The sequence below is a fragment of the Boleophthalmus pectinirostris genome, unplaced genomic scaffold (genome assembly GCF_026225935.1).
Source record: "Boleophthalmus pectinirostris isolate CB_2022bp ecotype Guang Dong unplaced genomic scaffold, ASM2622593v1 HiC_scaffold_2, whole genome shotgun sequence".
NCBI lineage: Eukaryota > Metazoa > Chordata > Actinopteri > Gobiiformes > Gobiidae > Boleophthalmus > Boleophthalmus pectinirostris.
In genome coordinates this window covers 15,740,580-15,757,755 of record NW_026571152.1, presented here as the reverse complement: position 1 = coordinate 15,757,755, position 17,176 = coordinate 15,740,580, and the positions used below count along the sequence as shown (strand labels likewise).

The 17,176-nt window shown below is 42.4% G+C and overlaps 1 protein-coding gene and 1 long non-coding RNA gene across 2 annotated transcripts; both read left to right on the top strand.

Annotated features, from left to right (window-relative positions):
• The first annotated feature begins 8,726 nt into the window (after positions 1-8,726).
• LOC129409482 (uncharacterized) lies at positions 8,727-11,382 on the top strand. Its single transcript, XR_008632430.1, has 3 exons — positions 8,727-9,050; positions 9,451-9,539; positions 11,256-11,382. It is a non-coding gene; the product is annotated as an uncharacterized LOC129409482 (long non-coding RNA).
• Positions 11,383-11,448: 66 nt separating this feature from the next.
• On the top strand, positions 11,449-15,041 carry LOC129409506 (trichohyalin-like). The gene is made up of 7 exons (XM_055155848.1): positions 11,449-11,529; positions 12,480-12,627; positions 12,733-12,979; positions 13,072-13,172; positions 13,362-13,533; positions 14,457-14,515; positions 14,936-15,041. The coding sequence occupies exons 2-7, from the start codon at positions 12,512-12,514 to the stop codon at positions 15,039-15,041; spliced, it is 801 nt and encodes a 266-aa protein (XP_055011823.1). The 5' UTR covers positions 11,449-11,529; positions 12,480-12,511.
• The last annotated feature ends 2,135 nt before the right edge of the window (positions 15,042-17,176 follow it).

Below are 17,176 nucleotides of genomic sequence, written 5' to 3'. Positions count from 1 at the left end.
ACATTATATATATAAAATGGCTTAATGCTCACAAGAGTAAATTTTGTAAAATATAGCACTTTTAAAGAACACATATTATGGTATTGTTAGTCATTAAACAATATCTCAAGTACCTTTGCTTTGGCATCTCATGTTTTAGAAATTCAAATAATGACCATATATAAAACTATTTTTAGCTTGGGCGCGCCATCTTAGAACCTAAGGTAGGGCTCTATCTACTGACCGAAGGGGGAATTACTATGGGGAAAACTAATCTTAGCTTATAATGAACATGCCCCAAAGCATGCAGTTGTAATTAATGCAATTTGACAGCACAGTTTCTTAGAACGAGTCTGGTAATGATTTACGGACATAAAAAGAAATGAAAGAAAAAAAAAAGCAGAATTTCTACCTGTGATGTAACAATCCTGGGAAAATTCTAACTGCATATTGGCTTGGAGACAAAGGACTAAGCTAAATACAACTTGAATTTCTTAAATCTAAGACCATGCTGGACAGACTGCACAGTTTTATTTCATGAAGCATCACATTTCCTATAAATCTTTATTAACCAGGACTGGAATTGATTGACTATTACTCAATCAATTACTACACTTTGGCAAATGTATGATATTATGTTATGGTTAATGGTACCACGCTGTGTGCACAATCTTGAAAACTAAAATTAAGACTAAATTACAAGTCAGTTCTGTGGACTGACAGGCCTGCTCACAGCAAGGACACATATTTTCACTGTTAAGTATTTTTGAGCAATAAAGACATCTACATTAATATTTATTTGTTGAACTTTGTCTGTTCCTGTTTGACTTCACTTCTGGCTCTTTTACAATCAGACTGCTCATGCCAAATATGACCTGACTACAAATGATTCCTTTACTTTGAGGCCAAGCAAACTTGAAACAAGTTTTACAGCTTTGCACTCCTGCCAATATCCTCTGTATGCCACTGTTATAAAAATAAACTAAGGTTCTTTTGATTTCCCCACAGGATATGAGCTCAGGTAGTTCAGTAGATGCATGAATGTCACTGTCAGTCGGAGGGACCTGAGCATGAGCAGAGGTGCACTTTGGTGCATGGCAGAGAGAGTGTATTTTAGCATCCTACAGTTGTGTGAGGTACTGCAACACAATGCATAAACCAGAACAACTCCCAAACACAAAGTGACTGAGGGCACAGCAGTACGGGCGACTGACCTAGTTAATCCTGGGTTTCTCGGTGGATAAAAAATTACAATTACATGCTTCTGTTAGAATGTCATAAAAAGTTGCTAACCCCAGTTTTTGTGATTTTTTTTTTCAATAGTAAATCCCCCCTGCAGCCCTACTACTACTGTGACCAAATTTTCAAAATAAAAAAAAACTGGGTCACTCCCGGTTTGTGGTGGTTGGTAAAAATAAAACTGAATCGAGTGCGTAATTAAGGAAAATCGTTATGCACTCAGCCCATTCATGATGATGACAATGTATGCCTCTCTTTACTGTTGGCAGGCATCAGACTGGTTAAAAATAGGGACACCAGGGACATTTCTTATATAAAACTGGGACCAATCAATGGTTTTGGATAAATCCACTGGGACTAGGGACACAGGGCTCAAAACTGGGGCTGTCCCAGGGAAATAAGGACGTCTGGTCACCCTAGTTTAAATCCATTTTGTTGGAATTCTCTAGATAAGTGTATAAACCACCTGGCTCTCACTGCGCAGCCCACAGCCAGAAAAATGAGCTGTTCCACTCTGTCACCTTTACAGTAAGAAAACATGGCACTTTAATTTAAAGTGTAGCAGAAGACAGTGACATGGCCAGGCTGGAGGAATCTAACCAGAGACAGTGAGACAGAAGAAAATAATCAGTAATTTGTCATCATGAGGTAATGAAATGTCTGAAAAGCAGGTGGTAGAGTAGCTTAGAAGAAGTATAATGTAAATGCTCAAATAATAAAGTATTTGCTGTATGCTGTAGTGTTCTAGGTCAATGTGATTTTAACTTGATAAAATATTACAAATAAGAATAATAATTAAAAAATTTAAGCCGTGCGCGGCGATGGTGGCCCTCGCCCCGGGCGCGCACCGCCCCCCCCCTGGCGAATGCCGGGGACTCGCGACCGCCCCGACACACCGCTCTCTCTTCCCGACAGCTCCCGAGGCCAACAGCTCGTCCACCAGAAAAATGACATAGTGTACCTTTAAAATTGGATAAAGTGAATGATTCTAGAGACAAACTGTAGACACTAAGCCACAGGTCACGTGACTTTAATGGTCAAGAGCACTGTCACACTAAGACTAAGTGCATGAAAACACATCCTCCACCAGAAAAGTTACATAGTGTGCCTTTAAATTTCTCAGAAGTGAAATTATTCTAGAGGCAAAAGTGTAAAACTAGGGCATAGGTCTTACTGACTTTTATGATGAGGAGTACGTCAGTGAATGTTTTGGCAAAGTTTTACAAATTAATGTAAAACAAATTTTATGTCACACAATAATAAATTGTGTGCATTCATATAGGTGGCGCTGTATCCCTGATAACTGTATTTGACATATCAATGGAATAAGGGTCATGCAGTGTATAACTGATAGAAATGTCATCACAATCGGACAAAACATGTGCATATAATAATTTTTACAATATGTTTTGGAGGATTCTCTGTGCCCCTGCTGGCCAACCGTGAAAAATACACCATGACTGTAATAGACATTTTAGCTTATAATCATGCATAGAATTTAATCCCCGACTTTGGTCCAAGTCCAATAATGTTGACATTTCATGTCTAAGGTAGGGGGCGCTATACTGTTCACTTTTCATATGTTTTATAGTTTATTATATTCAGACCAATATCCCGCATTAGTGATTCAAATTTCAGCACAATCGAACTAAGCATGTCCCTGTAATAATTTTAAAAATATTTTTGGGGGGATTCTTTGCGCCCCTACTGGCAAACCGTGAAAAATGCATCATGTCCGTAGTAGACTTTTTTGCTTGCATTCATACATAGAAATTAATCCCCAAATTTGGTACAAATCCGATAATGTTGAAATTTCATGTCTATGGTAGGGGGCGCTATAGAGTTCACTTTTATTAGATTTCATATTTCATTACATTCACACCAGCATCACGCAATTGTGATTTGAATTTGAGTTCTCTAGGACAATGCCTGTGGCCGTGACAGGTCACCGAAGAAACAGGAAATGAAGGCATTTTTCGGTGGCGTGCTACGGGCGAACCGTAAGGAGTATCCCCAAAAAAGTTGAAAATTTCTGTGAGTTTATGTCTGTAGATGTGACATGTCAAATCTGAGCTCATTTGGACCAAACCCCGGGGACTTGAATCTTTTTGTAGACCCCCAAGTCAAAACGGCGGCGAATGTTTGATCCAATATGGCCGACTTCCTGTTCGTCATAGGGGTGCAGAATGATTGATTTTTTGCTTGTAATCATGCGTAGAATTTAATCCCCAAATTTGGTGCTAATCTGATAATGTTGACATTTCATGTCAATGGTAGGGGGCGCTATAGTGTTCACTTTTAATATGTTTTATACTGTTTTATATTCAGGCTGAGATCACACATTAGTGATTCAAATTTCAGCACGATCCGATTAAACATGGGCATGTAATCATTTTTTTACTATTTTTGGGGGAGTCTTTGCGCCCCTGCTGGCCAGTGGTGGAAAATGCATCATGTTCGTAATAGACTTTTTTGCTTGTAATCATGTCTAGAATTTAATCCTCGAATTTGGTACTAATCCGATAATGTTGATGTTTGTCAATGCTAGGGGGCGCTATAGAGTTCACTTTTCATATGTTTTATAGTGTATTATATTCAGGCCGTGATCAGGCATTAGTGATTCAAATTTCAGCACAATCGGACTAAGCCTGTGTGTGTAATTATTTTTTAACTATTTTTCAGTGGAGTCTTTGCGCCCCTGCTGGCCAATGGTGGAAAATGCACCATGTCCGTAATAGACTTTTTTGCTTGTAATCATACATAGAATTTATGTCCCGAATTTGGTACTAATCCGATAATGTTGACGTTTCACGTCTATGCTAGGGGGCGCTATAGAGTTCACTTTTATTAAATTTCATATTTCATCACATTCAGGCCTGGATCACGCAATTGTGATTTGAATTTGAGTTCTCTAGGACAATGCCTGTGGCCGTGACAGGTCACCGAAAAAACAGGAAATGAAGGCGTTATTCGCCGGCGTGCTACGGGCGAACCGTAAGGAGTATCCCAAAAACATGGAAGATTTGAGTGAAGCTATGTCTGTAGATGTGACATGTCAAATCTGAACTCATTTGGACCATTCCCTCCGTTACCGACATGAGTTTTTAAATTTTTTGTCAACAACTTGAAAGAATATCACAGGTTTAACTTTACCCTGTTGGAGTGTTAACTCTTTCCTACATTCTGATACTTTACTTATTTCAATAGTCCCTCTAGTTTCTGAATGAGAACTATTTGAATGTCAAAAATCTACCCGTTTCCCTCCGTTACCGCTTGACCGGACCCCAGTGTATCGGCAGTAACCGATCTATCCGAACTATTTAATGTCAACAAACATCGTTAGTCATTAATGATTCATTTATGTTTAGGTAAACCACAAACAACAATTTAGCTTTGTAACAAACCTTTGACGAAGTGTTCACTGCAGACACGAGCATTTGCGGATTCTGCTCCTCCCGACCGCAAACGTAGGTTTGTAATAGAGCCCGACCGATATATCGGTTGGCCGATATTATCGGCTGATATGGGCAACTTTAGGCATATCGGCTATCGGCCGATATGCTTGCTGATAGGGGCCGATATTTCACATGGGCATGTTATACCTCGTTATAAAGCTTAGACTCTCTACATTCTGTTCATTTAATCCAATTTACAGACAGATAAATGTCCTAATATGTGGCTCCACATCAGTATTTATCTACGGAGTCATTTGTCTGTGTGTGTCCGTACTGTCCCTGAACACACCACAGAGTCGCGTCACTCACGTGTGTTTGTTTACACCTGCAGACACAGATCCAAACACTGAGATTATATTCTTTTTACGGACAATCGGTTTGAGTCTGGATTAAAAGGACATTTATTAGTGCAGATTTGTGATGTGAGGAGGAGCCTGTATGAGCGGTGAGTGTTGGAAATATGTCGACTCTGAAGCTAGTTTTTGTCATTTGTTATGGGTTAGCTGCTGTAGCTCCCGCACATAAACAGACTGTTTTCTATTGGTCTGTTCTAAAGTGACTATATTGGCCGTATATTTGCTACTGGACCTGCACTGATATGTAAATGAGCTGTGAACAGACGTGTGAATTATGACATTTGCGCATATAATTAATTACCGCGGCGCGCACGTATTTACGGCTAAAGGCTAATAGCGCTACTTTCTTTACTAGTTATGGGTCCGTCGCGAACGAAATGACTCTTAGAACCGGCTCTTTGAAGGGAACGACGGGAGCCTGATCCTTATTGGGAGCCGTGTTTTTTCTCTTTCTCTCACTTTTTTTTCTCTTCACGCCGCGTGATTCGTGGTTTGACAGCGGCAGCGGCTAAAAACGAAACTTTGAGAAATTTGCGTGTACGTAGGATTAAAGAAAAAAAAAAAAAAAACGAGCATATTTGACTGTAGTTTAGCATAAAATAAATAAGTCCCGGTTTAGTCCTTTTTCAGTCCTGGTTTAGACCTGGTTCAGTCCTGATTCAGTCCTGCTTGCAACAAAACAATCTGAAGAGCCACTTGGGAGCCAAAAGAACCAGCAGCTTTTAGTGAGCCGAGCCAAAAGAGCCGGTTCTCTAAAAAGAACTGGAATACCCATCACTAGTGTCTAGAATGTGATGCAAAAATGCCATTAAAGCCAACCTACTGTCTGTAAATATGATGTAAAGAGGCAGAATAACAATAAATGTTGCCTAAATAAACCCAATTTAAAATCCACCAGAGCCAAACCTAAGTTTTTTTAAACAATTCAACATTTACAGTGAATTTTTACATCACTAAATATATCGGTGATTATATCGGCTATCGGCAGCGCCAACTCCCATTATATCGGTTTCATATCGGCCACAGCAAAATCCATATCGGTCGGGCTCTAGTTTGTAATCCACTTTTTATGGCGTTGTTCTGTCAGCTTTTCCCATTTCTGACCTTTGTGGACGACTATCTTCGGTACTCTAAAAAAATCGCTTTTCCTTCTCTCGGTTAGAACAATTGGCACAGCCGTAAACTGCACAACACATCGGCATTTCCCTCCAGTCGGTTCACTTCTTGCCCTCCATCTGATTTTGCGTGCTGACAAATGTCGCCCTGTAATGTCACGTGAAACCCAGATATTCAGAATTATTATTTCCATGTAAACTCCAAGGAAAATATTTTAAGTCCAAACAATTTAATCCAGAACAATTAAAAAACATCATGTGAACGTGGCCATTGTGTTCTAACAGTGAGTTTTTTAATCATTTCAATACCAGGTTTAACATTTGTGCGTTTACCTTTTGGATATTTCGTGGCAAAGTACAGTGTGATAAAGAGTAGAGGGGTGTGCAAAAATATTGAAATATCGATATATCGTATCGTTTAATGTGATGACACAGTATCGATATTGTGGGCTGCTCTATCGATATATCACCAAGAGTATTTTTGGTTTATTTTACTAAATGATTTTGTTACAGCTACAGTTTCGTTGTTTGTTTAGTGGAAGGAAACTCGTTTGACATTTTCGCTGTTTTGAGGATTAAAATGTTTGTGTTTCATATGAACTTTGCACAAGAAGTGGTTTAACAAAGATTTTCCATGATTTAGCCTTTATTTTTTTACTGAACCGTATCGAATCGAAAGCGCACTGTATCGAGGTTTGTCTCATATCAGTGACTTCTTAACAACACTCGGCCTCAGTCAACAGGGAAACGTGGCTCTTGCCCCGTCTGGGAGTATGACATCATCACATTCTAGAACCTGAAAACCTCCCAGTTCCATCAGGTTCACGGCGCCGATGACATCATACATGTAAAGTTCCATAAAGCCTTGTTACCATGGCAACTCCGGAACTCAAAGCTAAACTTCAAAAACTCAAAGCTTTGTTTGGCCTCGGGGAGATTATAAGAGTAGGCAAATCGCAAATCACAAATCGAAAATCACATATCGCTTAACGGAAAAGGCACATTTAGCTGAGCTTGACACAGAGCAAATCGTACAAAGATTTCAAACAGTAGACTTCACAGAGGAGACTTTACAGAGTAGATTTCACAGAGTAGGTCGCACTTTTTATCTGCGTAACAGTAAGTACAGCAACACTTACAAAACAACTCAATTATAAAACAAAAATGGCCAGAAATAACAGAGGAAATATACCCTTGACCTTAAACCATGACCTTAAACTAAAGAACTGCGGTCTTCGTGTGATAAAGAGTAGAGGGGTGTGCAAAAATATTGAAATATCGATATATATCGTATCGTTTAATGTGATGACACAGTATCGATATTGTGGGCTGCTCTATCGATATATCACCAAGAGTATTTTTGGTTTATTTTACTAAATGATTTTGTTACAGCTACAGTTTCGTTGTTTGTTTAGTGGAAGGAAACTCGTTTGACATTTTCGCTGTTTTGAGGATTAAAATGTTTGTGTTTCATATGAACTTTGCACAAGAAGTGGTTTAACAAAGATTTTCCATGATTTAGCCTTTATTTTTTTTACTGAACCGTATCGAATCGAAAGCGCACTGTATCGAGGTTTGTCTCATATCAGTGACTTCTTAACAACACTCGGCCTCAGTCAACAGGGAAACGTGGCTCTTGCCCCGTCTTGGAGTATGACATCATCACATTCTAGAACCTGAAAACCTCCCAGTTCCATCAGGTTCACGGCGCCGATGACATCATACATGTAAAGTTCCATAAAGCCTTGTTACCATGGCAACTCCGGAACTCAAAGCTAAACTTCAAAGCTTTTGTGGGCTTTAACTCAAAGCTTTGTTTGGCCTCGGGGAGATTATAAGAGTAGGCAAATCGCAAATCACAAATCGAAAATCACATATCGCTTAACGGAAAAGGCACATTTAGCTGAGCTTGACACAGAGCAAATCGTACAAAGATTTCAAACAGTAGACTTCACAGAGGAGACTTTACAGAGTAGATTTCACAGAGTAGGTCGCACTTTTTATCTGCGTAACAGTAAGTACAGCAACACTTACAAAACAACTCAATTATAAAACAAAAATGGCCAGAAATAACAGAGGAAATATACTCTTGACCTTAAACCATGACCTTAAACTATGGTCTGTGATCTTCGTGTGATAAAGAGTAGAGGGGTGTGCAAAAATATTGAAATATCGATATATCGTATCGTTTAATGTGATGACACAGTATCGATATTGTGGGCTGCTCTATCGATATATCACCAAGAGTATTTTTGGTTTATTTTACTAAATGATTTTTTGTTACAGCTACAGTTTCGTTGTTTGTTTAGTGGAAGGAAACTCGTTTGACATTTTCGCTGTTTTGAGGATTAAAATGTTTGTGTTTCATATGAACTTTGCACAAGAAGTGGTTTAACTAAGATTTTCCATGATTTAGCCTTTATTTTTTACTGAACCGTATCGAATCGAAAGCGCACTGTATCGAGGTTTGTCTCATATCAGTGACTTCTTAACAACACTCGGCCTCAGTCAACAGGGAAACGTGGCTCTTGCCCCGTCTGGGAGTATGACATCATCACATTCTAGAAACCTGAAAACCTCCCAGTTCCATCAGGTTCACGGCGCCGATGACATCATACATGTAAAGTTCCATAAAGCCTTGTTACCATGGCAACTCCGGAACTCAAAGCTAAACTTCAAAGCTTTGTGGGCTTTAACTCAAAGCTTTGTTTGGCCTCGGGGAGATTATAAGAGTAGGCAAATCGCAAATCACAAATCGAAAATCACATATCGCTTAACGGAAAAGGCACATTTAGCTGAGCTTGACACAGAGCAAATCGTACAAAGATTTCAAACAGTAGACTTCACAGAGGAGACTTTACAGAGTAGATTTCACAGAGTAGGTCGCACTTTTTATCTGCGTAACAGTAAGTACAGCAACACTTACAAAACAACTCAATTATAAAACAAAAATGGCCAGAAATAACAGAGGAAATATACCTTGACCTTAAACCATGACCTTAAACTATGGTCTGTGATCTTCGTGTGATAAAGAGTAGAGGGGGTGTGCAAAAATATTGAAATATCGATATATCGTATCGTTTAATGTGATGACACAGTATCGATATTGTGGGCTGCTCTATCGATATATCACCAAGAGTATTTTTGGTTTATTTTACTAAATGATTTTGTTACAGCTACAGTTTCGTTGTTTGTTTAGTGGAAGGAAACTCGTTTGACATTTTCGCTGTTTTGAGGATTAAAATGTTTGTGTTTCATATGAACTTTGCACAAGAAGTGGTTTAACAAAGATTTTCCATGATTTAGCCTGTTGTCAGATCTTTGTGGAGGAGAAGGTCCATGATGAGCTCTAAGACGCTGCAGCAGATCCGGGAGCTGGAGGAGAAGATGATCAGGTCAGATCCCATTTCCTCTTCATCACGTTACAAACAGATCGTTAAATAAAATAAAATCCGCGAAATGTCACAGATCCGTGTTAAACAGTTCCAAGATGGCCGCCGGAGATTTAACGTTCTTTATTTGGTCGCTTTAAAATAAACGTTTATATTCATCCTAAATATATTTAAACTAACAAAACTAAGCATATGTAACAAAAAATACAGTTACGGTTGATTTCAGTCCTTGTTATTTATAAATTATTTGATTTAATCCGTTTTGAATTGACTGTAGGCTAGTTAACTGTTAAGTGTAGTGTACGTTAGCGGCCACTTGAGGGCGCACTACAACAGCTCTGTGTGTTTAATGTGGCTATAAATGTTTTATTTTTTAACTTTAAAATCCAAACTAACCCTGTTGTATAAAAGATATAACTTACACAGAGGCTGTTGGTTTCAAATCTAAAGTCCGTGGTCTTTAGTCTGTTTTCATTTGGTCTTGATTTAGACCTGTTTGGGGAATATTTGGTCTTTGAATATTCAGAGCTTGTTAACACGTTACCTGGTTTGGACCTGGTTTAGTCCTGGTTTAGTCTAGTTTAGCCTGAGTTACACCTGGACCTGGTTTAATTTCGGTTAAACCTTGGTTTAGACCTGGTTTTGGATCTGCTTTAGTCCTTGTTTAGTTCTGGAGACCTGTTTTAGACCTGTTTTAGTCCTGGTTTAGACCTGGTTCTGGTTTAGACTTTGTTTAGACCTGGTTAAGTCCTGGTTTAGACCTAGTTTAGTCCTGGTTTAGACCTGGTTTAGACCTGGTTTTGGTCCTGGTTTAGACCTGGTTTAATCCTGGTTTAGACCTGGTTTAGTCCTAGTTTAGACCTGGTTTAAATCTAGTTTAGACCTGGTTTAGGTCCCAGTTTAGACCTGGTTTAATCTTGTTTTAGACCTGGTTTAGTCCTGGTTTAGTCCTGGTTTAGACCTGGTTTAGACCTGGTTTAGACCTGGTTTAGACCTAGTTTAGACCTAGTTTAGACCTGGTTTAGACCTAGTTTAGACCTAGTTTACACCTGGTTTAGACCTGGTTTAGACCTAGTTTAGACCTGGTTTAGACCTGGTTTAGACCTGGTTTAGACCTAGTTTAGACCTAGTTTAGACCTGGTTTAGACCTAGTTTAGACCTGGTTTAGTTCTGGTGTAGACCTGGTTTAGACCTGGTTTTGGTCCCGGTTTAGACCTGGGTTAGACCTAGTTTAGACCTGGTTTAGTCCTGGTTTAGACCTGGTTTTGGTCCCGGTTTAGACCTGGGTTAGACCTGGTTTAGGCCTGGTTTTGGTCCCGGTTTAGACCTGGGTTAGACCTGGTTTAGGCCTGGTTTAGTCCTGGTTTAGACTTTATTTAGACCTGGTTTAGACCTGGTTTAGACCTAGTTTAGACCTGGTTTAGTCCTGGTTTAGACCTGGTTTTGGTCCCGGTTTAGACCTGGGTTAGACCTGGTTTAGGCCTTGTTTTGGTCCCGGTTTAGACCTGGGTTAGACCTGGTTTAGGCCTGGTTTAGTCCTGGTTTAGACTTTATTTAGACCTGGTTTAGACCTGGTTTAGACCTAGTTTTGTCCTGGTTTAGATCTGGTTTAGACCTGGTTTAGTCCTGGTTTAGTCCTGTTTTAGACCTGGTTCTGGTCATGGTTTAGACCTGGTTTAGTCCTGTTTTAGACCTGATTCTGGTTCTGTGTGGGTCCAGTCTGGAGGAGCAGGACGAGCTGTGGTCTCGTAAAGAAGCTCAGGTCCTGGAGAAGCTCGACCTCCTGAAGAAGGAGCAGAAAACGATCCTGGACCCTCTGAGACGAAAGCTGGAGCAGACAGAGAAGAGCTTCAGGACAGAGCTGGAGCAGGCAGAGAGGAAGCTTCAGGACAGTGCTGGAAGAGAGGAGGAACAAGGAGGAAGAACACGCAAGGAGAGAGGAAGAACTACAGATGAAAAATACAAGACGCACAAAACAGGAAAAGAGAGTCAGGTGAGGACAGGTGAAGAGAGACAAGGACAGGTGAGGAGGGACAGGTGAGGACAGACAGGTGAGGAGGGACAGGTGTGGAAAATTTAGACTCCTCCATCCATGTTTGAGTCATCTAGAGATCTCTCCCAGGCCCTATTCAAACCCTCGTCACATTTCGCTGCAGTACGAGTCTGTACGAGGCTCCGTCCCCCCACATGCTCCACACGACAACTCTCCATAAAAACACAAAAACACGACACAAAACTGAACACAACGACACGACAAACCTGATGTTTGTGCAGGAGTTTCATTAGTGCGACGCACGAGTGTGTGTGACAGTGCTCTGAAGGGGGAGGGACTTAGCACATAGAGCAAAGAGAAGAGAGACTCAGAGAAACTTATAAAACACGTTCATCTGTTGTTTTTGGTGAAGATAACATTTTTAAAACAGTTAAAGGAACATGGAGATCTGAATATCTTATGTATAAGTGTGTGTGTGTGTGTTTGTGTCTCTGTGTCTGTGTGTGTTTGTGTCTGTGTGTGTGTGTGTGTGTGTGTTTGTGTCTGTGTCTGTGTGTGTGTGTGTCTGTGTGTGTGTGTGTGTTTGTGTCTCTGTGTGTGTGTGTGTGTGTGTCTGTGTCTCTGTGTGTGTGTGTGTGTGTGTGTGTGTGTCTGTGTCTCTGTGTGTGTGTGTGTGTGTGTTGTGTCTCTGTGTGTGTGTGTGTGTGTGTGTCTCTGTGTGTGTGTGTGTTTGTGTCTCTGTGTGTGTGTGTGTGTGTCTGTGTGTGTGTGTGTTTGTGTCTCTGTGTGTGTGTGTGTGTGTCTGTCTCTGTGTGTGTGTGTGTGTGTCTCTGTGTGTGTGTGTGTGTCTGTGTGTGTGTGTCGTGTGTGTGTGTGTGTTGTGTGTGTGTCTCTGTGTGTGTGTCGTGTGTGTGTGTGTGTGTGTGTGTGTGTGTGTCTGTGTGTTGCAGAGGAGTTGTTCTTCCAGCAGAGGGCGCAGCTCATGGCTCAGATCTCGGACTTGGATCAGGCTCTGGTCCGACAGGAACAGGAGCACAAGACCGAACTGGAGAAAGCGAAGAAGGAACAAGAGGAACGCATCGACAGAAAAGTCAAAATGTAACACACAACACACACACACACAGAAACTAAACCAGAACTGAACCAGGACTGAACCAGAACTAACCCAGGTCTTGATCTGCCCACTCTGCCGCTGTGTGTCAGGCTGATGTGGCAGAGGCGGCAGGTGGTGGAGGAGGAGGAGCAGGCGTTGCTCCTGTCGCAGTGGCGCAGGGAGCAGGAGCAGAACGACAGGTGCAGGGAGGAGATCGCGGACGCCCAGAGGGAGACGGACGAGCTCCGGGACGATATCAAACTCCTGAGGGACCAACAGAGGGAGATCCACCTCCGCACACACACCACCAAACAAAAATGCGAAGACATGAGGAAGATCAACCAGACCCTCAAGCAGGTCTGGACCAGGACTAAACCAGGACTAAACCAGACCCTCAACCAGGTCTGGACCAGGACTGAACCAGGACTAAACCAGGTGTGTTTGTGCAGGAGATGGGGAGGTTGTCCAGGAAGTTGAAGGACCTGAGCAAGAGAAAGTTGAGTCTGAACGAGGAGAAGGTGAAATCTGAGGAGCTCACCGACAAACTCAGGTAACAGTCACACTCCAGGACTGTTCCAGGACTGTTCCAGGACTATTCCAGGACTGTTCCAGGACTATTCCAGGACTGTTCCAGAACTGTTCCAGGACTATTCCAGGACTGTTCCAGAACTGTTCCAGGACTATTCCAGGACTGTTCCAGGACTGTTCCAGGTCTAATGAAGCATGTGTTGCTCTTCAGGGATGACTACAGAGTTCTGTGCCTGAAGCGGGAGGAACAGAGAGTGGAGATCCTCAGACTGAAGGAGGAGGAGAAAAGAGCGAGGAGGAGGAGGACACACAACGAGACGAACCTACGCATAGCCATCGATGTCCTGCGGGAGATCATAGAGGTGGAACATAACCGCAGACAGGTGCTCCCTCTCCCCAGACACCTCCCTCTCACAGACACGGGGAGATGAAGAGAGAAGAACCTCTTCATCTCTTCCTTCTACCTCCTCTCTCTCCTCCTCTCACTGTTTCTCTCCTCTGGACCTTCAAACCTCCTTCTGTCACTTGCCACGTTTACTTGAGAGCTTGAATTCTGGATAAAAAAACAAATTCCACTTTAAAAAGTCCATGTAAACACTTAAGTCTAAATGAAAATGATTCAGAATTAATCTTAATAGTGAAGTAAGTGTTTGGTTTATTCAGTTTTTTTTCGCTGACTGAGTTTGTTTGGTGGATCTTGTTTGTGGTTTGTTGTTGTTAAAATAATACTGGTGCTTCGTGCTCGTCGTGTCGTCCTTCTGACACGTCGGGACTTTGATCCACGTCTCTTTGGATTTGTGAGCGGGATGCGGGAGCGGGCTGAGCTTTTGTCTTCTTCCTCCTTCTCCGACGCTCTTCCCGTCTCCTCCTCCTCAGTTCACAGACGGAAAGTGTGATGAGACGATTCTCCAATTCTCATCAGAATCACTGCGGGAAAAGTTTGGATGGTTTTTGTGTCCGTGGAGGAACGACAAACGCAGACGACAGAAAAGACCACAGCTCAGTTTTTAGAGAGTCCTGGTTTAGACCTGGTTTAGTCCTGGTTTAGTCCTGGTTTAAGAGCAGTTGAAGTGTGTGTTTTCTTCCCAAAGACATAAATCCGTTGGTTTTTCTGTCCAATCAGAACCTTCTCCACCTCCAGACGCTCACACATATGAAATAAAAAACATTTCGCCAGTTTAAAAACAAAACAACAATTCAACATGATTATTTACAAGATTTGAATTCAGAACAGTTAATTCAGAGCTAAAAAACATGATGTAAATGTGGCCTCTGTTTCCCTCTCCTCTCATTGTTCTCTCTGCAGATGCGTCGGATGCCCCCCTCCTCTGAACCTGCCTCCTCTGAACCACATCCATCAAACAGGTCCATCTTCTGCTCCTCTGACTCTGCTCTAGACCTGGTTTAGACCTGGTTTAGATTTGGTTTAGTCCCAGTTTAGTCCTGGTTTAGTCCCAGTTTAGTCCTGGTTCAGACCCGGTCTAGTCCTGGTTTAGTCCCAGTTTAAACCTGGTTTAGACCTGGTTTAGTCCTGGTTTAGACCTGGTTTAGACCTGGTTTAGTCCTGGTTTATTCCCGTATTGGACCTGGTTTAGTTCTGATTTAGATCTGGTTTAGTGCTGGTTTAGTCCCAGTTTAAACCTGGTTTAGACCTGGTTTAGTCCTGGTTTAGACCTGGTTTATTCCCGTATTGGACCTGGTTTAGACCTGGTTTAGTCCTGGTTTAGTCCTGTTTGCTCTCTGTATTAAACCCTTGTTGGTCTCCATCTCTGCTCCGGTCTCTAGGTCTGGTCCAGGGTCCAGGTCTGGTCGGGTCCCGTGGGTCCGGTCTGGTGTGGGGCGTCTGTGTGAGTTGGAGAAATACCTGTTTCCTGCAGACTCTGACCTCTGACTTTGCATGTTTTTATGAGTTCAATAAAACATGAGATTTTCAGCATTTATTCACTTTTGTTGATTTATTTCTCCTGGTAAAAACAGTTGAACTACATTTATATTTAAGACAATCTTGTGTTTGTTGAGTCTGTGTCTCCACTTCCTCTGATGATTCTCACAGCTCTGTTCAGTAAAAGAAAAACTGGAGGAACAGAAATGTGACAAACACTTTTCCAAACTTCAACACAACAGATTAAATATGAAACAATCAGTGAATTATACAACAAATATAAAGAACAACTTTTATGTAACACAGAAAAAACTGTAATTTCATTTTCACAATATTTTTTTTCTACGTGTATTTTCTTTTGAATCTTTTCGTGAGCAGGTTCACTTTCGGAGAAAAGTCTGAGAAACTCTGATTTATATCTTGTCATATTTACATCAGATGCCCTCCCTGAAGCTCACGCGTCTCTGCGCCCCCCGCGGACTCTTGGTGTCCGAGAGAGCGCCCCCCGCGGACTCCTGGTGTCCCGAGAGCGCCCCCGCGGACTCCTGGTGTCCCGAGAGCGCCCCCGCGGACTCCTGGTGTCCCGAGAGCGCCCCCCGCGGACTCCTGGTGTCCCGAGAGCCCGCCGCGGACCCTGGTGTCCCGAGAGCGCCCCCCACGGACTCCCGAGAGCGCCCCCGCGGACCCTCGTGTCCCGAGAGCGCCCCCCGCAGACTCCTAGTGTCCCCGAGAGCGCCCCCCGCGGACCCTCGTGTCCCGAGAGCGCCCCCCGCGGACCCTGGTGTCCCGAGAGCGCCCCCCGCAGACTCCTAGTGTCCCGAGAGCGCCCCCCACGGACTCCTGGTGTCCCGAGAGCGCCCCCCGGCAGACCCTAGTGTCCCGAGAGCGCCCCCCCGCGACCCTGTGTCCCGAGGCGCCCCCGCAGACTCCTAGTGTCCCGAGAGCGCCCCCCGACCCTAGTGTCCCGAGAGCGCCCCCGGCAGACTCCTAGTGTCCCGAGAGCGCCCCCCGCGACCCTAGTGTCCCGAGAGCGCCCCCGCAGACTCCTAGTGTCCCGAGAGCGCCCCCCGCGGACCCTAGTGTCCCGAGAGCGCCCCCGGGCAGACTCCTAGTGTCCCGAGAGCGCCTCCTGTTGGCGTGTGGGGCGTGAGTGACAGAGGCAGATGTTCCTTCGCTCAGACTGAACACTGAGTCTTTGTCTGGGAGGAATTCAGTTTGTGCCTCGACCCACGACTCCAGCACAGACCAGACTATTCTTCACATTTACTCTCATTTATTCTGATTTCGACTTGTGCAGAGAAACCACAGATCGGTGTGTTTGAGTCACACTTGGAGTGACCAGGATTCCAAAATCAAAAACTGGGACACTCGGTTTGTGAGAAGAAAAATTGTGACTCGAGTGCAGAATTTAAAAAAAAATATTCTGGACTCGAACATGTGAGTCAGTACTGTCACATTTTCTTTGTGTTTTGGTCGTTTTGAAGCAGATTTTCTGTATTTTACCCAAACAAATGTCAGTTTATGTCTCTCTTTACTGTTGACAAATATTAAATTGGTTCAAAATAGGGACATTTCTTGTATAAAACTTGGACAAATCAGTGGTTTTGTATAAATCTGGAGACACAGGCTCAAAAATACAAATGTGTGAACACTAAAACTAAAACTTTTACACTATTTTTGCAATCTTATTGTACATTAGTATAATTTTTGATGTATAACTTTTAAGTGTATTTTCTTTTTAGGATGCCTTTTTGATGCAAATGAGCTCTTATCAGCGAACTCACATTTACATTGTTTTGATGTTGATTAATGTGCAAATAAATAAATAAAACTGGGACTGGTCACTTTAGCCAAAAACTCACTGTATTACATCACAAATCTGTATTTTAAGATTCATTTGAGCAGATCTCATCTTTATTATTACTTTTTATATTATCTATTTACTATTAAATATTGATTAAATATTATCGGTCTATAAAAAGTCGCACTGGAGCCACTGACTGTGACTTTCTGGTTTCGTTTCCAGTAAATTTGTACAAATGAGACAAATTTTACGCACGTGCTTGTCTTTTTTATTTATCTTTTTTTTATCGTGGTAAAGTGTCCAGTTCTGTCCCGTTTGGGCGTAAACCGAGTCCTCTGCC

What these genes read in the sequence shown, in the direction of transcription:
- LOC129409506 (XM_055155848.1), top strand. Translation starts at nt 12,512, where the DNA reads ATGGCTCAGATCTCGGACTTGGATCAGGCTCTGGTCCGACAGGAACAG. An exon ending in ATCGACAGAAAAGTCAAAAT is followed by an intron (nt 12,628 to 12,732) that starts GTAACACACAAC and finishes GCTGTGTGTCAG; the next exon opens with GCTGATGTGGCAGAGGCGGC. An exon ending in GAACCACATCCATCAAACAG is followed by an intron (nt 14,516 to 14,935) that starts GTCCATCTTCTG and finishes TCCGGTCTCTAG; the next exon opens with GTCTGGTCCAGGGTCCAGGT.